This window comes from Haemorhous mexicanus, chromosome 11 (genome assembly GCF_027477595.1).
Source record: "Haemorhous mexicanus isolate bHaeMex1 chromosome 11, bHaeMex1.pri, whole genome shotgun sequence".
Lineage (NCBI taxonomy): Eukaryota > Metazoa > Chordata > Aves > Passeriformes > Fringillidae > Haemorhous > Haemorhous mexicanus.
Genome location: NC_082351.1, coordinates 19,649,018 through 19,671,284, shown reverse-complemented (window position 1 = coordinate 19,671,284; position 22,267 = coordinate 19,649,018). Strand labels below are relative to the sequence as shown.

Genomic DNA, 22,267 nt, shown 5'->3' with positions numbered 1-22,267 from the left:
AAATACTGGAAAAGGGTTTAAGCTCTTGGAGAAGGGGACTGTGCCTCTGTATTTGAAGGAAAGGCCCAATTCCCAGCATCCAGATGAAACACTGTTCCTGATTTCAGCCCTCTGTAAAATGGAAATTTTTCCCCTGGCCAGGCTCACCTGCAATGTGACTTGTGATTCACTTCAGAAAGCAAAGGGTCAAGGTGTTAACAGGGATGTGGGGTGAAAACCCAAAGATTCGTTGAGTACCCAGTCAGGAGAGGACCATACACTTCCATAACTCCTTATTTCTTCTCTGCTGAAAGCACAAATACAACCTACTGACCCCACAGCCAAGCCAAGGGAAGGAGATCCCCCTCACAAGGCATCTGCTCCTGAGAGACTTTCGAAAACGCTGGACTAAGTTGTTTTAACACGTACACTGAAGTACATCATGATATGGACTTTGTGAGTCAAATAAAATATGACAAATAGTTGATGAAAGTACAGATTTCAATTTTTCAACTAAACTAAGACACTGGGAGAACAAAGAAGTCTCCTGTACGTGCAAAGATGAACAGAGAGCACAGCTTGGCGTGAGAGACTGCTACATAAATTCTAAATCAAACTACCAAACACAACTGACAGGATAATGATAATGATAATGTAAAGCAAAACTTTTTCTTATGAACTTGGGAGATTTTGGTGTCTTGGACTGGATTCTCCCAACTCAGATGAGTTTGTTTTCACCAGTTCTGGAATAACTCACTCAATTACCTTCTCAGGGTAAACTATATCCAAATTTTGATTCTTGACTAGAACCTGCTCTGCTGCTAAAACTAACACCAAGGCCTACCCAAATGGCTCGGTACAAATAAACTGGGGGAGGCCTGCATACATTACTTCCCAGATCTCTGGATAGACTTTTTTTGGGGGAGGAGGGCACTGTTCCAATAGTTTCTTAAAATTACGGCAGCAGAACAGAGTGTGAAGCTGGGTGGCAAGGAGCTGCCAACACATCAAGCACTTGCAATGATTCATTAGTCCACACTTTTAACGAGTTGTTCCTGGGTTGGAAACAACAAGAGAAAGAAGGAACGAGACATCCAACCTGCCAGAGCTTGGCTGAGCTGTACCCAGACCCCAGGCGCTGGCCAAGGGCACGGCAGAGGCAGAGTCACACTCTGTCCTGTTCAGCACCCTGTCTCCAGTGGAAAGGGCACAAGCCCAGCTACTCTCTGTGCTCTGCTCCCCTCCAGGATCCACAGCCATTAACTGAGGGACAGAGTAACCCCAGTCCAGCTGCCCTCAGTGTCTGTTTGTCCATAAAAACTGCCCAATCTTTTTGAGCCTTCCAGCACAATCTACCTCTACAGCCTCCCAAACAACGAAATCCACGTGTTAACTACCTGCTTAAGATATAACTTTCCCTACAAGCCTGTATTGTTTAATTTAATGTGTTTAGTTTTATCTTAATTCAGGCAGGTATCTCGTGAAATGATGGAAAAGTGGTTTGCATCTTGAAGTCATATACATTAGCTGGTAGAAGGAAGAATAAACCAAGAGAACAGGCACTGGCAAGGGACCACTTTGACGGTTCAACATTTGTATTCAATCATCATCTAATATCTCTGCCTGTGCATTTTCTTTGAATGAAAACATTACCATAATTTCCTATTTATTGAACCCTAATCTCTGTCTGTTTTTCCTACTGAAGCTTTTTCCAGGCTTCCACCCTTCCCCTTCCCCCGAGAAAGGGTCTTTGAAAAGTTTTTATCAAATGCAATGTGTAATTGAGCCTGCTCCAGCTATTTCCAGATGGCCTCCATTGTGCTGAAGTTATGCACTCACGATTTTACAATGGAGAAGAAATAAATGGAAGCAAGACAGAATTTCCAAAGCAAGAACCTTGCACGTACCTCGGGAATTACAATACTTCATTTCTTCTAATAAAATCCCATGGAATTGGATCCAATTTAGAGATACCAAACTCCCAATGACTTCACCTTTGTCTCCAACCCAAACAGCTTTTTCATGGAAAAAGGGCCACAGCACATGCAGGTATTCAGACTGCTGGCACACCTTACTGGAATCTCTTGCCTGAAAATCCAGCCATTAACATATGGAAGAACTGGAGCAAGTGCTTCTATTTTTATCATACACCATCTTTTCTGAGTTATGATGTTCTCTACATTAAAGGTATTTGGCAAAAGACAAAAAAAACCAGAAAATTGTGAATTAGGATCTAGAATTACAGCACAAAGCTTAGTCTGGCCATCAGCATGATGGTACTGTTTTCTGTATAGAATCCTCATTCAAGTCTTGTGCTGCACAGTACAAATACTCTCACAAGAGGAGCTCCTGAATAGCATTATCAGGCAGCTCTTACAGGAGGACAGCCTGGAAAATGAGGAAACAAATGTGCCTCCATGTTCCTCCGTGTCTAAAACCAGAAGCATCAGTAAAGCAAATATTTTGCTTTCCTTACAACTGGTTTTGTCACTTCACCACAGGCATTACTTGCTTGGCATGTCACATCTTACCTGACAATCTACACCTGTCCAAGGCCCTGCTGCCATCAATCTCTGGGCTGCAAAAAACCACCACAAATACCCAAGGGGACAGGGCTGAGATCCACAGCCTCAGGTTCCTTATTCTCGAGAAGGAAAGCTGGAAGCTGGTCACCAACCATGCCACATTTCTCCAACACCACCTGCTGAGTGCTTTATCCCACTCACAAAGGAAGATCCTCAGAGATACCTCCAAGTGTACCTGCCCTGACCAAGTCCATCAGGAGCTCTCTCCAGGGGCAGGACACGGAGCAGGGTTCTGCCAGCAGCAAGGCAGTGGGTGTGCTAGGACTCCATCCCATCATGCTGACAGCTCTGCCTCATTGTTTCCCCCTGCAGCCATCTGCTTCTTGTGTCTTATTCTGAGATGGCAGAGCTGCTGTGAAGCAGCCCACCACCTCCCCTCATGCTCACACAGCACCTACCAGCAGCACGGGATGCTGTGTCCCGAGCAGGGACCTGAAGTGTTACAGTAGAATAAGTCATAACACATGGAATTAAAGCTGTTTACAGAACATGGTGTTGTTGGAGCTTCCCAGATATACTGCTGGCAAAATAATATCACATTTCATCACAATTTCCCTGATGTGTGTCAACAGCAGAGGAGCCCTCTTCAACCAGTGCAGCTGAAAGCACCATGTATCAAAGGTGTAGGTCTATATTCAAAGCTGCTGAGGAGAAACAAGGTTTATATTCTGATTAATTGTTCAGGATGAAAATATGGGCTCTGACATAATGTAATAGCTATTTTGGCACAACTTTTGAGGAGCATGAGTAAGCAGCCTCTCCTAATTGATGTGCAGATCCTGGAGTGGGTAGTAACTGCATAATAGCTTCATGTTGTCTTCTGAAAGTTAACACAGATGTGAACCCTGTCAAACTAGTCCACAGTTACCAGCAGCAGCTACTCACGGGAAGAATTTAACCCCATTTCATCCTTTATCTACACTTTCTGTCCTCCATGGAAAATGGATTAACACCCAACAACTTGGCCATCACAGCCTCAGTCAACACAAGTGGTTCCAGGCCTCCATGGTGGCAGGAGAACTCCAGCAGTCCATCAAAATCCCTTGGCTAAACAAGTTACCATCCAGCAGCAGAGCAGACAGAGCAGCCAACTGTGTGGTTAGACAACAGCCAGCGTGTTTGAAGACAGTTCAGCTTAGTCTGTAGTCAGAGGGGTTAGTGTTAACCTGCATTACGTGGTATTTGCTGGGAACCAGGACTTTGCACACAGATAACTCCTGCTGTAGAGCTGACAGCAGTAAATTATTACACAGAATTAACTCAACTATGCTTGAGCTGTAAGATGATTAGCTTGGTGAGCCTGTATTTTTGGGTCATGGTTCCTCTGGAGTAAGTATAAAGCTCAGAAGAGAGCCCTGGCAGGTTAAGAGACCACTGGTATATGATTTTTGTTAATATCAGAAATTCAGTATGTCAAGAATCAGACACAAAGTCCTCAAACTGGATTCAGTGGTAAAGGTGCCACTGTCTGTAAGTGTGGTACTTGTCACATTTTCTACTGGAATGCTGGTTTTAAGACAGCAAAATTCAACCAAATACAAAGAAACAGCCAGAGGCCAGCAACCATGCGACTCACACATGACTTTTACCATGTTTTTTTAAGGTCAGCAACACGATTTTAAGTTCCATCCAACCCAGGAGAACTGCAAGCTGCCACAGCAGGAGAAGTCTGGCCCACAGTCTGGCTCTCAATCCTCTCTTGGGTTGGGTCTTGTAACTGTGTGGCTATAGCACAAGTCAGTTCTGTCAGCAGATAGAAAACCTTTTATTTTTGAATATGTGTGGTCCCTTCCCACTGAATCAGTGAGATAAACCAACTCTCCTTACAGTCATTCAGCAGCCCAGGACTGAGCAGAGCCATACCTTGCAGAGACCAGGCCTAGCACAAAACCACACCCACATAGTGCAGAGTCCTTCTGACACGCGTGAGGTGAACTTTTACCCCACCTTACTGCCTTGAAATCAAATAGCTAAGTAAGTGATAAGAAGCTATTTCTTACCTTAAATCACTCAAATGATAGCAAAGACAAAGCCTCTGATTTCACATACCTAAGTTAGAGAGGAGATGGTTGGAAAACACTGAGCCTTCTGCATCTTCACCACCAACATTTTCTGAAGTAGACAATGACAAAGAATTGGTAAAAGTGCACTTTCATGTGAGAATGCACATTACAGGGCAAAAGTATGATGGACAGCATTGCTCTGCAAATGTTCATCCTCTGAACTGGACCTGTTACACAGTCTCTGGTCCCCAGATCAGAAATAGATGTGTAATCAGCATTTTGTGTATGCAATGTCCAGTATAAAAGGGGAAACCTGTGTTTTATCCTTGCAGTCACCCAAAACTCTTGGGCAGCAGAAACTGGTGAAGTGTTTCAGGCTGTTTGAGAGCCTGTACCTCATATCCAAAGGCAAGTCAGCCTGTATGAACTGGTGTGATGCCACCAGTCCAGCCCTGAAAAATGCATGACTTACCAGCTGGCACATACTCCACACATCACACGTGCAATAAACTGACACTTTCTGAAGCAAATTAAACACATCTGTACTCAGTTCTGGGAGTAGTTGAACAGTCCCCTTGTCAAAGGAGCTGGGGACTTTTCTTTTTATAACACTAATGGCTGTGGCAGGATGTAAAATACAGACACAGCAGCATGGAAAGCTCTACCAACTACATCACAATGACCAGGCCAATTTCTGTGGAGCAATTCTGCTGCCTGCAGGTGTAATTCTCCTTCATGTACCACCTTCTGTGCCTCTCTCCAACAATAAACTCTGCAGAATATGCTGGAGTTGGGGTTCAAACTTTCATTAGAACAAAAAAGGGGATCTTCATCTTTATACACCTCTCCCAGCCCCTGCAAATGCCTCACACCTTTTGGTAGTTGTACAGTCACAACCATCCCATGCCCAGATTTCAGAAAAAGCTGTACAGTAAAACCTCAATGCAACAAAAACTCAGTGTGCAACGTGACAAATACCAGCTCCACTACTAACTCCCAATTTAATTCAGAACATCCCTCAACCTTTCCAGTGCAGAGGCAAGACTGTATCTTTAACACACTTCTCATTAAGAACGCAGCTCCCTGTAAACTGAGTATCAGCAAATTTCTGCACTACCCTGTTTCGGTTTCTCATTACTGCATATCTTTCATGTTTTAATTCACATGACATTAGATTTGCTGCACTAAATGAGCACCTTCTGAACTCCAGAATAAAATGGAGGTTAATTACTAAACCAGATTTTTAAGTGAGAGTAAAACTCTATTAATGCCTAAAGCAATGCTAAACTTGACAACTTAACTGAAGTTAGGCATTGCAGAGTTAAACTGCCCCAACAGCTTTACTCAAGCTGCAGCTCACACATTAAGACCTCCCAAGATCCCACATTTTACACAGATGACAGGGGACAGGACTCCTGACCCCAAATGTTGCATTTGCAGTGAGCCATTTAAGTGGCATTTTGTGATGGCTTTGTAAGCAGATGTCCAGACCTCTCCCCCACCTGCTTCTCACCTGCCTCCTCCACACCACGGAGCCTTGGGAGAAACATGGGGAGACAACAAAAAGCAAGGGGTAAAAAGAGCACTCACTTTATAAGTATCCAGACTTATGCAGGTATTGCTGCTCACTGTTAACCATCCAGAGACATGCTAATCTACACAAGAAAAGCCCAAAAGGATTGCATAAATGATAGTATCATCCTCATCTAAAATCATGAAGTAAGATAGACCATTGAATCTACAGGGACCCAGGTTCCTTTGGAGCTTCTAGATGGCACCAAGAAATCTTGTCTCCTCCCCAAAAAATGTTGCTTTGGGAAATCACCTGTAACTTTCTGCTTATTTCTCAACAGTTATTGGAAATGCAAAAGGAACGAGGTCTGGAACAGTAAACATGGCTTATTTTCTATATTTGGTATTTTGCTGTTGCCAGTCAACTGCAATTATCCAAACATGTCAGAGCTGGAGAATACACAGAAATGAAGGCAGCCTCAGAAAACACAGACTGGAGACTGACCATGGTCACCTTGATGGCTGATACCAAGTAAATCAAGTGAGACTGCTACGGCAGGACATAGCACAGTATTCTTGCTTGTTATTCACAGTGTCATTGAAGATTTTTATTTAATTATTACACTTCATTTTATCCTGGAAGACATCTCTGAAATAAACTTTTCCAGTAATTCCAATAAAATTTTCTTTATGCTAAGGAACATACTCTTAAAAATCTCCAGTTTATTGGCCTTTGAAGCTGCAAAAAATAACTAGCATGAAACTGAAGCACGGTCCTACAAAGTCAAGACAAGATCAGTCCCAGCTAAAGATTAGATGCTCAATTCCATGCGATATGTATTTAATATAGCTTGGCCAAAGTGCATTCTATGCTGTCCTGATGAACAGAAACAGCTCCAGGTTACAGAAAGCCACTTTGTGCACGGCTCACCAAGGAACCGATTCTAGAATTATCCCAGAGCAAGAAGGGCCAAAGTTCATGTTTACTATTTTGGAAGTAATTTCAACTTCAGTGTATGAATTTATAGCAGACAAGTCAGTGCTGGTGCATCAAAGAACAGGAATATTTTAGTCAACAGCCTGGTGGAATTATTATACATGTTAGAGTGTCCAGATAACATCACAAGCAATGAACATCTGTCAAGTGCTCTGCACAAACAACACTGAGGCACAGCTCTGCAGCACTGGACATAACCTCTAATCTGAGGCTGAACTGCTGATTAAATGCAAGGTTATGTTGTAGATTCATCCACAATGGGCAATGGCAGAGCTAAAAACTAAACTGTGTCAAACACGGCTGAATGAAGATGAGGAAGAAAAGTTGCCAGCCCTTGAGCCACAACTGAAGGATGCATAAGTTTTGCCCACCAGGTTTTAAGCTTGACCTGTACAATCCACTGTTTTTAGGGCAAAATCCAATCGTTTAGATAAGAAATGCAGCCCCTTGTTTTACTTCAAAAAGCAAAGCTGAGGGAGGGCAGCTTAGGGAGAGTTGCAGCCTCCTGCATAGTCCATCTTGTGTGCACTGAGACAAAGAACTCAGGAAACAGTTTATGTATAACTCAAAAATAACGCAAAACACAAAAAAAAAAGCTCTACACTTTTTTTCACTGTGAGGGTCATCAGTACTGGAAGAAGTCATCCAGAGAAGTTGTGATGTCTCTGTCTTTGGAGATACTCAAAATCCAGCATGACATGGCTCTGAGCAGTGGAGCTGGGCAAGATGATCTGCAGAGGTGTCACCTCAGTGACTGTGAGTCTGTCTAGCCACTGGAAAAAGCTTCAGACTGTTGGAAACAACTGTATTCCAAATTTCAGATCCTGTCCCTGTGACACCCAGCATCACATTTGACAACATTGTGGCTGGCTTTGAGAACAACCCAGTTTTGGATCCAGAAAATTGTGATCATTTCAACCTCCTTTTCCAGGGAAGCCACACAAGCCCTCCCTGTCACAGCAGGCAAACACACATATGGGGGCTGTAGGAACTGTTCTGTGATATAAGCATGTGCAGATCTAAATAATTATCTCAAACATTATCATCAGGACATCAGAAACTAAATGGGCAGTTAAGTCTTTCGGGGAAAAAAAGAGAAAAAAAAATAAAAAACAGCAGATAGTGTTCATCCTCTGCTAAACAGACTACATACCAAAATTCAGTTAATTCTGCATCTCATGTTGAAAAGATTATGAATTTATCTTTTTCTAGTGGGATTTTTCACTTTTCCAAGTAGTATTTCAGTGAAAGTGGAACATATTAAAATCACAGTGTCAGATTTAGGATCTTGCCATATGCTGAACACTCTTCTCCCAATGCAACAACATGGATTTGAGCTCAAACCATGAGCTGAAACTGAAGCACAAATAGTTCTGAGCAGCACAGCTCCTATGCTTCAGGCTTGGTGGATCCCTCCTGCGTTTGTTACAGGCCTGGGGCTGCAACAAGATGAAACCTACCGGTACAAAACCAATTGAATCATTTAGGATTCTGAAATAAAGACTACACAGAAGTGTTGTGTTGAACAAAGGTCTGATTGAGGCAGACCTTTAAACATATGCTTAACTTCAGCTGGTATTTAAGTCTGATCTCTTTCAAAGAAGCCTCATCCTGAACACTGGATGCTTTCTTAGCTTGCAGCTCCCACTACACCAAGGATTTAAAGTACATTTAGGGGGATGACAGTCTGTGCAGGCATTTGCTCAGGAAGAATGCTTTGGGAGACACTATACATCATTTTAATATTTCAATTGCTTCTACAACCTCAAACAAGTCCAAATTGTTTCTAAAATTCCAGCACGTCAGACACCTCCCTGAAGTTTAACTCAAATTCTCATCTTTTTCTAATAAGATGCCAAGAAACAGAAAAGAGCTTGTTCCCAAAAATTTCTATAAAATTCAGTTAAATTATCCAGATGGTTTTCATTCCACAGAAAATACTAAACCAGCAGTCTGCAAAGCATAGCGTTTTCTAAATACACAAAATAAAGAGAAAACAATGCACAAGTGGAAAGTGCAAATGCTGAGCCCATTGTATTTTTGTTCCAGCAGAAATGCAGCACAATCAATACAATCTTGCAGTTCTAAAGGACCCAGCTTTCTGCTGCCACGGGTGCTCTGCAGCTGTAAGCACCACCAAATAAACTGCACGCAGTTCAACCACTTAATTTTTCCTGTGCTACATGCAGAAAGGAGGAACTGCATTCCCACCCACTTAACTTCCAAAACCCAGCATTCCCTACAGCACAAGAAGCCAAAGAGCACCTGCTGAACAACCTATGTACTTTGAATGACTCTGCAAGCAGCCAAATTTAGCAAATTTGCTATTTTCTCCAAAGCACAGCCTGATTCTGCAGCTCTTAAATACAGGGAAAACTGTCTTAGATTAAATAGTGATTACAGATTTAGAATTTCAAGAGCAGTGAAAGTCCTTGCCACAGAAAATAAACCCACTGAGAAGGGATGAGGAGAGATACTGCAATTTTCTGTGCTGTGCTATTTAATAAATCTCAATGCAAAGGAATTAAATTACAGATAGGGAAACAAGCATCTATATAATTACACAACACCTGAAATCATTCAAATCCACCACCAGCAGAATCAAAAAAACTGATCAGCAAGAGATGAGCCACAAAAAAAAAAAAAAAAAGTCTCTCTGCAGTCAGAGATAGATATTCATCCCTTTTGCAAGGCATCTAACTAAAATGTTTCATAGCAACGGGGCAGGAGCTATCCCACAGCAGGGGATGGGACTGGTTATTGCACAAACCAGCACTATCCTGCTGAGTACACCCCAAAACCGAGAGAAGAAAACAGGCCAGTGAGCATACTCAGTACTTAAACTGAGTTTTTCAAACAGGAAGAAATCCCTGAAGTATTTTTTCTTTAGATCATTAGCATGTTTTCTCATGCAGTGCTGCTGGCTGGGCTCACCCCCAGCCCTGCTGAGTGCTGCAGCACAGCGACAGCGCAGCGATGCTCTCGCACTCCTTGGGAGAGCAGGACCCTGCCAGCTGCCCTCTCTCCCTTCCTAAAACAGCTCTTCAGGCTGCCAGGAAAAGCTCTGAGGATGGAAATGGTGGGATCAGCAGCTGATAAAGCCAACATCAGGTGCCCCTGGTTGAAGCTCACTGCAAGAGCCACCTTTTTTTTCTTTCAGCAGCTTCCTTTCACGGGACTGGTGTCCAGCGTGCCTCTCAGCACAGCAGAGCAGCCTTCAGGAACACAAAATCACTGGACCTGTTTCTCTGCAGGTCTGTTTATAGTCTCAAGTGGTGCTGCAAGGCAAAAAGCCAAATGGTCCCCCAGTTTCAAAGAGCAAGTGTCTGTAGGTCCCACCTGAAAACCAAGAACACGCACCCCAGACTGGGGCAAGAGACCACTGCAGGCACAGACAGGGAAACTTTGCCTTATGGACATCTTTACACCCCAGCACAACTCTTACAAGCACCTTCATTAGAAAGGCTAAGTGAGGGATAATTATGACTCCTCCACAAAGGAGGACTGCTTTGGAAAGACAGCAATTACTGCCTGCTCCGAGGGATCTCTCCCAGAAAGCAGGAGGCTGCTGTAAAGGTAGGGCAGCCAATTCCTTGGGAAATACCAACAAAGCTGCAAGGAAGAGCTCCTCTCCAGCTCTGAAAATGTCCAGCAGCAGCACCAGGCCCCTTCCAGCCAACCCTGGTTTTCTTGTAGGGGCAGCTCCAGCACCTTTGAGAGCCTCATAACAGGCAGACCCATTTTACATTTTTCTACATTACTGGACACACTTGAAAAATACAAAGTCCTAGCACACCCACAGCATCTTCAGGGCTAACAGCCCCTACAGCTTTGTACAGTATCAAAAGTTGCATTAGCTGGGAACCAAATTATCACTTGCACAGTAGTTTTGCAATTAGATTGAAACTGTAAATTGTGCAACCAGCTAAATTAAAAAACAACTTTGTGATACAGACAGCTCCTGCCTTACTCACCTTACTCCTTTGTAACTTGTTTCTACACAGATTCAAGCTCCTTTTGCTGTGCCACAAATGACTTCACATTCCTAAAAAATTAAGCACTCCTAAGAACTAACGTATGTTTGTCGTCACTCTTAATACCCACCTTTGCCTGAAGCTGCTTCACCAACACAACACCACCCTGAGAAGCCTTTTGGGCACCAGAGCCCACACCACCCTTCAACTTCCTTACCTTCCTGCAACACTTCAGAACTCTCCTTCACCCAACTCTCTCTGCCCCATATATCACCACTCTTACTCTGAGCAGGTCCCCATATTTCATGCTGTGACCTCAACTACAGAAATCTGGACAACTACCTTTTAGATGGAGCTGAAAACTGTTTAATTTCTGAGCACATCTTACTCGCTCCCTGGTAGAGCTGTTCCACTTTGTACCAGTAACTATTTTCTGGAACAAAGTCAGAACATCCAATGCAAATATTCTCTCCCTTGTGTTACACCAAGTCCCTCCTGCCCCTACCAGGCTAAAACAACACTTTACAATGTGTAGTGGAGCAGCTTCTGCAAAAAAAAAGACACCTCACAAAGTCCATGGTTTATGTTTGGGCACTCCCAAGGACAGTGGGCACTTAAAATCCTGTGTCTTGAGTCACAGTCAGGACTGGAACTCAAAACTTCTATGTGCTGAGTGGACAAAGCTGGGGCAGGGGGATGTCATACTACCTGCTCTTCCTCATTTCTGTCAGAGCACACCTGCCCTGGGCACGTCACTCCGAGGAGGGTTTAGCAACAGCTCCCCTGGACCTGCCACCCAACTCAGCTCAGCAGCAGCTTCTCACAGCCTGCCCTGGCCAGCTCAGGCGTTCTCCAGCTCCAGGCCAGTGCTCACCAGCCTACTTTGAAGCCACCCTGAGTTCTTTGAGGAACTCAGGCACCCACCTCGTGGGGCTTTTTTTAAATTCCACTAGGCAACAGAAGGCATAGAAATGAGATGACGCAAGGCTAACCGGAGCTCCCCTAATGAACACAGCCCCGAGTGTCCCACAGGATGTGACAGGTGGAGGGGCAGGCGAGCCCAGCCGAGATGAGGTCACGAAATGAGCACTTTGCACAGCACACTACTAATCTTAAATTCCAAACTCATTATGCACAAGCCTAACAAACAAAGGAGCAGCTTAGCAGATTTACAATGTACCTTTTCCAAGGGTGGAATAATTATTTATCTGATAGCAACCTTCATGATACAACAGCAATAAATAAATAAATGATCCCAGCAACTCTTGTGAACTGTGCCTGTGTCTTCACTAGACAGACAGACAGCTGGAATGTGCATTTAGCTGGCTGAGCTTGGGCAGAGTTGTAAATATTTGCTACAAATAAAATAAAGCTTGCTAGACTGAGCAGAAACCCAAACACAGTAGTTAATGGCATCCAAGGGACACAGTGCAAGAGACCCACAGGCCCCTGAACTCCTTCCAGCTTCCAATGAACAGCTCCTAACTTTTTTTCCCTTTGCTTTTCTCTAAGATCATTCCCTCCTGCATGTCAATTCCATTCTGATTTCACTCTCTCAGGTTGCAACTTTTATCCAGACCGAAGTTCATAAACATTATAGAAAGGGTTTGTATTCCTAATTTGGCTTTACAGCTGCATATTACCATGCAGCAACACATCCAGAAAAAGCATTTCCAAAGTCATACTTTATACAAGCTTTCTCCTTTATTTAGATAAAAACCCAAAGAATCCTGAAAGGAAATAGTACATGTGCACAAAACATGCTCAGCTAGGCTCTCCCACTCAGATCCTTTTCCACTTCTATGGCATTATTCCGACCTCCCAGTTTGAAGCCCCAGAACCACATGTTCCCTTTGCCCATATTCCCGATTTCTCACCATCTGACAGCTTCCTAAGTCTGCTCCCATCTTCTCACCCTGAAACAGTACCTCCAGCCCAAGTTTTCTAGCTGCCTGCTTCTCTTCCAGGAAGGATCGCAGCAGTTCCTGTTCTGTGTGTTTATATGTTACAACAGGACAGCTGGCAGTAAGATCAGTAACAATCATTGATTGCTCCAGCCTCCATCCTACAAAGCATCCTTCACTTGGGACATTCTGGTTGTTCCCACTTCTTGTTACTTTTCTCCCACCTCCAGACCCCAATTCCCCTGCCCTACCTGTTTCCCCCATTCCTCCAGCAGCTTGTGCTGTCACATATTTGCAAAGAAAAGAGACAGCATCTCAACAGTTGGGTTACAGGCAACTTTTAACAATATACTATGTTATCATCATGCTGTTTTAAACACATTAAAACCAGCAAGACTCCAGCACCTAAATATCTCAGAGATTATCAACATCTTTCCAGGAACCCAAAATACCAATATTCACCCGCATTTTCTCAGAATTCACCCCAAATAAATTCTTTAATGTAACAGTAGGCCAAACCAGGCACGTAATCCTTGCACACAAAGATTGCTTTTGTAGGTTTAAACAGACACAGACATCCTTCCAACTCTCCAAAACTTCAGTGCTCTCTTCAGAAGCAGCCTCACAGGGTGGCCTGAGAAGACCAGACCCCCAACATGCTCTCCCTGGCCACACCAGCCCAAACAGCAGGTTCAGGTGGGTTTATGCCCATTTTCTGCCAGAAGAGCAGCACAAAGGAAGGTGCAACATACCTGTGAATTTAGATCAGTGTTTTTCAGGGAGCACTTGAGGAGGATGAATCCAAGTCTTCCCAGAAGTGGCAGCTGCAGCATCGTCCCCAAAGCAACTGTTTCCCTGAGCTGTAATATCCCTATGAAATACCAACTGCAGGACTGGGCTCCAGCCACCTGACACTGCACCTGAGGTGCTCTAGAGTAAGAGAAGAAGGGCCTGAAAAGAAGGCTATTGTTTGTTCTTGATGCTCATTTCTGCATGGAACACAAAATTCATAAACCCCACATCTGCAAATGTATGTCTGCCTGCATTGTAAAGGAATAATCTTCATGGGAACTGATTTAAAAAAAAACTTGTTTACGGTTAGAGGCTGCTAATTACAACATTAAAATACTAGCCCGAACCCCACATTACACTTGCATTCTGTTTTACATAGCAGTACACGTAACAATCATCACAGCAAGCTGCTCTGTTGGCTCATGCTGGAAGAAGTAATTATATATCACAGCAACACAATTTTGCCCTTCAACCTGCCAGTCCAGTCCATGCAGCAGCTGCGAGCAGCAGGTCAGGGTGGGGGGAATCTACAGAGTATTTCTACATAATCACTTACCACTGAAGAAAAAAAGCTCAAAACCACCAGCCCCTGGCTTGCATGCTTGGCAGAAAGCTGCTAACACGAACATTACAGCAGGCCTTGCAGCAGGGATGTTACCAGAAAGAGTGAGCTCGATCCAAGGGCACTATTAGTGTTGAAGTATTAGCTGAGAGTTGTAGTGCAAACCCTCCTTAGTAACTGTCACCTTTTTTGTGCCTGTACCAGTGATACCCACGCTATCCTGTTTCACTTGGACACTACTGTGGCCTCTCTGAAACACCTATTCTCAGGTGAAGCCCACAGGCAGTAGTGACTAAGGCATGTGCAAGTCACAAGCTGAATTTCTGGGCAAAGACACTGAGACAGAGCCTTTCAGAAGGCACCCAAAACTGTTAGTGCCCACCCACAGCAAGCAGAGCCTTGGGGTGCCTAACACTGAAAACTGCACTTAACTTCTGCTCCAGATGGACTGGAGAACAGGATGACCTCTTCCAAGACTTTGGCTCCAGTGAACCTGAATATTTCAATCTTGACACTCAAAGAAGCATCAGGTTTTTCACAGCTGTTGCAGATAAAGTAGTGGCATAGTTATATTGTGAATATGCAATAAAATTAATTTTCCTGTGCTCGTTTTTTTTTTTTACCAGTATGAAATGAAGTGTAAAACTACACACAAGCCATTAGTTGTGCTGTTACTGTGTAACAAGAGATTATAAAAAATAAATCATCACAGTTCTTGTATAATATGATAGTGATGCAACAGTTAACTGTCCAGCAAAATCTGCCATGCCAGGCTGCTTAATCATGTTGTCTTTGTTCCAGCAAAGAATTATATTAAAAGACAGTTAATTTTTCCAAGCAAAAACGTTACAGCCTGTGTATTTCAAAAACTTTTTGAATCCAAAATAGAACGAGACAGACAATAATGGCCAAGAGCCTGACCAGCTTAATGGAAGTTGGACTCTCATTTTGTTCCCAGCACTGAAACAGCAGACTGTTCACAGAAGACAATTAACAGCCAACACACAATTTCAATTTTTTAGCAGAAAAGTAAACAGAAAATTACTCCTTCTGTTTCATTTTCTCAGTCTTAAAGCATGTTGCTTTTAAAAGCAAACGCAGAAACAGGGCAGCATCATTAAGTGCCAGAACAGGTTTCTCCTGTACCCTCATTTTTAAGCAGCTGTACTGATTTTTTCCCAATCAACTTTTAATCAGAGAACAAGTTTAAGAGGCTGAATTTGCTTGCAAAATAGTACATCTACAAATCTCTTCTGCCCCTCACTTCCAGATTTCTTCTAGATCCTAACCAGGCTATACAGCAGAAATTAGTCATGCTGCCTACCACCGTGCTGGGAAGGACTCTGATACATTGCCCTAAGTGCCAAATAAAAACATAAACAGTGCACAAGAGGCTCTGCAATTACTTGTTAATGACAGTGGACAGATTCACAGCAGCCCCACAACTTCTATACCAGAAGCTTGTGAAATGACCTCCACTCTATGTGGGGAAATGAGCAGTATCAGGGGCAGCCCAGCTCTCCATCAGCAGGGCTGCACAGGCTTATTTTCAGCTTTTAAGAGACAGAATATATTGATTCAAATTATCACCTGGAATCTGTAAACCAACAGCAGCCAGCTAGGGAAGTTTCTGGCTCACCAGAGAAGTATGGATTTATTTCAAGCAGAATGCATATGTACTTGTACACAACTAATGCAGCCAGCAGTTTGATAAATAAAAAGCAAACACATGTGCTTGCTAAAAGATGCACAGTCAGTGCAGCCAGCTCAGCCTCAAAATATCTGTGCCCTCTCTGATCAGCTTGGCAGCCACACAAAACCCTCCCGAGGAAAGCAGGCCAGGGAAGCAAAAAGGTGACGCTCAATAGTTCGTATCAAAGCAAATGCTGAACTGAATTTCATGGGCTATTTCTGTTTCCTTGCTAAATAGCAAAGGCCTACTGCAAATAACAGAGTGAGAGTTTTGCAGGAGAGAAAAGGTCACCCAGGATCTCTCACCATGGCAAATGCTGCGCTACAGACAGGGAGCAGCACCAGCTCCCTGTGTAAAGAAATATACGGAAATACCACTTATTGCCTCCACATGTTTATACCACAGACAGTTCAACAGCAGCCTTTCCTTTTAAGACTGTTTTCAAAAATATAAAAGTACAAAAAGCTGTGGTGAGGGTTTCCTTCCCAGAGCAGCGAATTTGAGGTGCAGAATAAACATGGAATTATTGACTCAGTCACAAAAATGTTACCGGAGAGATTTCAGAGACATACTTCTGGCTTAGCTCTACTCCCACTGACGTCGGTTCAGACTTTTACCACTGATTTCAGGCAGTGCTGGCCTACGTAGCACTTCCAGCTCAGCTATTATTACCTTTAAGTTTAAAATATGTAATGTTCCTCTGTAACAGACGGAAAAATATTTCAGGAACTTTTTAAATCTGTTCCTCCAAGATACATTTTGATTTTTTTTTTTTAATCACACTGAGACACGGTTCCTGGATGCAAGAACATGTGACCTGTTCTAAATAAAGGATATTTTCCACTTCTTGCACAACTGGAACAGATATAAGCAGTAGCTTGAACAAACTGCATTGCAGAACCCAACCAGAATATAAAACACTTGAACAAGATCCATAAATAGCAGTAATATGAAAAGACTACCTCCAATAAGGCACAAACTCAATGTTAAGCCTAATGTAATCAAGTTCAAATTCAATCACGCTGCAAAGTTCATTTACAAAATTAAATTTGATCATCTGCAGGCTAAGGCACTAGGGCACTTCAGAAGAGTCCTCTTTGGCTCCAGAGTAAGCACACATTTCAAAAACGTGTGTCTATCTGGCGAAATTAATATTTCCTCAACGATTGCATATTAAAAGGGAAGCTTTAACTAAATCAAAACTTCAGCATTGAGCAGATAAGAGGAAAAAACCAAAAAGGAATGCTTTACAGAGGATCTTAACTGGAGAGAGATGAGGCACCAGCTGATATGAGTAAAATATTGAAGGTTTGCACAAAGGAAAAGGTTTTTGGACAGCAGGAATGAAGAGAATTTTATAAAGACATCACTGCTTTAATAATGACAAACTCTACATCCCAATGTTATTGCTCATAAAACAAAAATAAGCCTCCTAAGAGGCTTATTCTAAACTATCATGCAAATTAAATGCATTTCCTAATATTTTCTTCCACTAAAAAATACTTCAGTAACTGCATCATTCAGGTGCTTTTTAACCAGTCTAAAAACATAGCCAACAGAAAAGGGCAAAAGCAGTTGAAATTTATCTGCAGGTTTTATTAAAAGCATGGCAGAAAATTACAACAGCTGACAATAATTTGCTGGTGCTTGCCATGTCACACAGACCATCCAAATGGAAACACACTGCAGACAACAAAAACATGGAGAAAATCAATTTAATATAGAAAATTTTGCTGCATTTGCCACACCTGGGTTGGTTCAGAGTGCCCTGCGCAATGGCAGGTTGTACAGCCTTTACCTCCAGATACCAGTTTGAAATCCAAAACACTGCCAAATGATTTAAAGTGTTCACATTCAAGATGTAACTCAATCCTCCAGTGCCCTGCTGACTGTGTGCAGACACGTCAGGACCTGTGTTTACTTTTAGTAATAAAACTCCATCGATTTCACTGTACACTGCTTGTACCAGGAAACAAATCTTATTTGCTTGTTCATTACATAAACACATACATATTTAAGTGTATGTACTCGTATATTAAAACTATTTTACTTTGTGAATATGGCAGGAGAGGAATAAAATATGAATGGGGGGGGGGGGGGGGAAATAGATCTCATTGTCTTACTGGGTAGCCTGAAAGCCCATTTTCCTCCCACAGAGAAAAGCGACTCCGGAGAAACCAAAGCAACTGAAACATCATCTCAGTTTTCAAAGGCATTTGACCACGGCAAATTCCAGAGATCCCATCAATGTAGGTACTACTTTGCCCAAGATCCAACTTCTCATGAGTTGGGAGGGTTTGGGAAGTACGGGTTTGACTGATCTATCTCAGCCCCATGTATCCTCTCCACCCCCTGTGATTAAAGCTTTTGCTGGGCTTACATTTTAACTTGGCCTCTAGCATTCAATTGTGGCTTGGCCTAGGTTAGTACAGTATTTACTGCAAAAAGCTTTTATTATTGGACCCCTTGCGGCTTTGGATTGCAGACTTGAATTATGAAACAGGGATGGAGTAACTGTGAGAGCACACTGGAGAGGAGAAATCTTTAACTGGATGTCACATATTGGAAAACAAGCAATCTGAGAGGAACAAAATAGGAGAGTTTCACTGAGAGAAGGATGGCCGTATCAGGAGGGCTGAGTTAAAATGGTCAACAAAACTGTTTCTTCTTGGTTCAGAGCACTGACATTCTTACCTATTTCTGAGCAGGATGAAATTTACTCTGTACTCCCAATTTCAGCTGCTATGAGTAAGCCAAGGATGCTTCTCAACTCTTATGGTTAAAAAGATCAGAGAAAGCCCTGAACGTTGCTAGGAAATCAGCAGTTCTCACCAGGGAAAAGAGCAGATTGCTGTTTAGACTCAGCTCCTCACATCAGCTCTGGTTTGCCTGCTCCCCAGGCACCCTTCCAGGGCCAGGCTGTGGAGAGGGTAAGAAAGCAATTCCCGTGGCCACAGTCCCACAACTACACCATGCTGACCGGCTGCTACTCCACTCACTGCTATGCAATTACTCCTGATTTACATCCACAAGAGAAAGCAGCAGAGTGATGCTGATACCCTCGATAATCATCAGTCAGACTGGTTCCAGGCCTGAGCAAATCTGAAGGACTACAGAAGTCCTCTGAGATATGATCATGAAAGAAACAGGTTTGGGAGCAACTTCTGCCTCCTGTTATCATCAAGTTTTATCAGCCTGGCTCCAGGGACAGGTTTATATGGACCTGGCAGGGCCTCTGACTCCTTTGCATCTTCATCTCCCACAATACCAGGAAGACAGCTGAGACTCTCCCTGGAGGTACGAGCTGTACGTGAGCTGGGCAGGCTCCACACTGAGGTTAACATGTCAGCTCACTATCTGCCAGAAAAACCATGGATTGTTATTCCACCCTCGGGGCTGCCTCTTCTCACACACATGGCTACATGTGGAGGGACACGAGGGAGCCGAGGACGAGCTGGTCACTGCTCCAAAAACCTGTCCTGGAAACATCAGGGCAGATGTTGGCCTGAGGCACCACCAGGATGTCAGGATGACAGACCCCTTTAAACCCAAAGGGTGGGCAGTGCTGTCTCTGCAGGAATATCAGGTAAGGATGAACTGGGGAAATTCACTCCAGGGAAGTTTGAAGGGACAACATTTAGAAAACAGTAAAACACTCCAACGTTTCATTAGAGAGTTTCTTCATTCCTCCCTGAGAGAGATGAACAATGCAAGGCTGCATTTGGGTCCCAAAGCACCAAGTCACAGGAATCAAAAGCAGTTGCAGCATCTGTGCAATGTCAAATGCAGACCTGCTATCCATGCTCACACCAGGAAAGCACAGACAAACTGCTGACTACAGAGAGGACAGCCACAAAGGGACAACTCCTGCACACCAGTTAGGACACACAGCTGGTGCAAACAGGGCTACTGGGCCGCAGCACAGCACTCATGACTGCTGCACTCCACTGGCAACACAAACACTAAACCCAAAGCCCTGTGTGTCTCTCAGCTGCCTCCATCACAGCTGGAACCCATCAGGGCTGGTGAACCCCATCTGCTCTGCACATTAGCCTGGCTCTCAGATAATTACCTGGGTAATGGCAATTTCCCTGCATAACCTTAGGGAGCAAAGGAGTTCTGGAAACTTCAGTTTGGTTGGACAGCCTGTCAGGCTGCACATCACCACCCCTACCTGCACCATTTCTGAGCCAGACCAGGGGTACAGTGTGAGGCAGGGCTGCTGTGAAGACAGGCCACAGGAGGTGGCTCCACATCTGTCAGCCCTTGTGACAGCAACAGAATTTTTAACACCTTTTACTACAAACCTTCAGTGTTTCTGAAACAGTCAGAAAATTATCAAAAAGTCATTTATTTACTTTGAAGTTTGTCTGACAGGCTGTAAAACCCAAACTCATTCTAGCACTTTTTTTTAACATTTACATACTTATTTATTTTTCCACTACACACATACGTACGAAGAGCAGCGTTCAAAACTAAAATGTGAATATAGAGACAGGCTAGCAACAGACCTGATTACAAACAAGATACACTTGCAGCAATGACCTTATATTCATCAGAGTGCTGCTAAGGAGACTGTTGAGGTGAAATGGAGGGTTCCTTGAATGAAAAATCAGCTATGCCATAGCTGACAAGGAGGATGCTCAAGGCGCGGGAGAGCACTGACTTTCTTCTTCCAGAAGTTGGACAGACAACGGGTCGCTAACAGCCCTCAAGGGAGGGAAACATACACAGACCGCCTTATTTCCCTTTACAGAGCGTATCTACGCGATGCAGCCGCTCCAGATAAGCAAACAGAGTCTATTTCAGGGAAGAACCACTCTAAGAAGAAAGTGACCTACCTAGCAAAAGTTTTCAGTCCCCAAACAAGTAACAAACCCGCTGAGGCTCAAAAAAACAAACAAAAAACAACAAACACAAACCCCAAACAAACAACCAAAAGCCAAACAATCTAGAACAACCTTATTAGCTACAAGACCTTGCAGCTACCAGACCCTCCGCAGCTCCGCGCTCGGACGGGCTCTCGGCCGCGGCGCTCGGCGGGGCAGGCGCGGCCCCGGCCTCGCCCCCGCTCCCGGCGGGGCTGCCCCGGGTGACAGCCGGGCCCGCACGGCCAACAATGCCCTTTACATAACGCGGGCCCGGCCCGCCCTCCGCCAACAACGCCGCTATTATGGCACGGAGCGCTCGGCGGCCGCCCCGCTGCGCAGCGCCGGCCGCGGGGATGCTCCGCGCCCGCCCGGGACCCGCGCCCCCACCTGCTCTTGAGGGGCTGGCTCTTCAGCTCGTAGTACGTCTTGGGCTCCTCGTGGAACTCCTCGCCCACCTCGAAGTCCGGCACGATCCCCGACTCCGCCTGCATCGTCGCCGCGGCCGCTGCGAGAGGGAGAGACGGGAGGTTACGGCTGCGGCGCCGAGCGAGCCCCGCCGCGCCGCCCGCCCCGCGCCGCTGGCTCGGCTCACACACAGCGCCGCCCGCCCCGCCTGGGACTTGTAGTCCGCCCCGGGGCCGGCCCGGCCGCCTCCGCCCGCCGCGCACTACAAGTCCCGCCGCGCCGCGCCGGGAGGGCAGGGCCGGGCCGGGCCGCCGCTGTCAGCCAGAGCGCGGGACCGCCCGCCCCGTCCATCCCGCCCCATTCCCAGCCCATTCCCGGCCCGTTTCCATTCCCAGCCCGGCCCGGCCGTGCGCGCCACCTGCCGCCCCGCCCGCACCGTGACGACACGCGGCTCTGACGGCACAGATGCCGCGCGTGACGTCACACTGCCCGCAGCGGCGGCGGCCGGGCCTTCGCCCTCCGCAAAGCGCTGCGGGTGTCCCTAAAACCGCGGAATCGTGGGGTGGTTTGCGCTGGAGAGGACCTTGAAGCGCATCTCGTTCACCCCCTTACATGGGCAGGGACACGTTCCACTGTCCCAGGCTGCTCCAAGCCCCTGGAGCCCTCCACGTCCAACCTGGCCTTGGACACTGCCAGGGATGCGGCAGCCACAGCTTCTCTGTGCCAGCGCCTCCCCATGAGGGAACGGTGTCCTCCTCATATACAATCTAAACCTGCTCTCTCAGGTTTAGATTGTATATCCCTTCTCCCTCGTCCTGTCACTACAGGCTCATAAAAAGTCTCTCTCTGTCTTTTTGTAGGCTCCCTTCAGGTACTGGAAGAGACCAGCACAAAGGGCTCTTCGTCTCCCCTTGGGAACATCTGTGCCCAGCTGCAAACAGCATTCCTGCACTGCTGCAGAGCTGGGAATCAGCCCTGCCAGGGGTTCAG

The 22,267-nt window shown here is 45.0% G+C and overlaps 1 protein-coding gene across 4 annotated transcripts in view; it reads right to left on the bottom strand.

The window, feature by feature from the left end:
* Positions 1-21,487, bottom strand: part of MITF (melanocyte inducing transcription factor) — a 99,431-nt gene extending 77,944 nt beyond the window's left edge. For 2 of the 4 annotated variants that reach the window (XM_059856800.1, XM_059856802.1), the window contains exon 1: positions 21,260-21,461. In XM_059856800.1, coding sequence (XP_059712783.1) covers positions 21,260-21,363 — 104 coding nt within the window. In that variant the 5' untranslated portion in view covers positions 21,364-21,461. The other 2 variants (XM_059856799.1, XM_059856801.1) reach the window with 2 other exon arrangements.
* Positions 21,488-22,267: the final 780 nt, after the last annotated feature.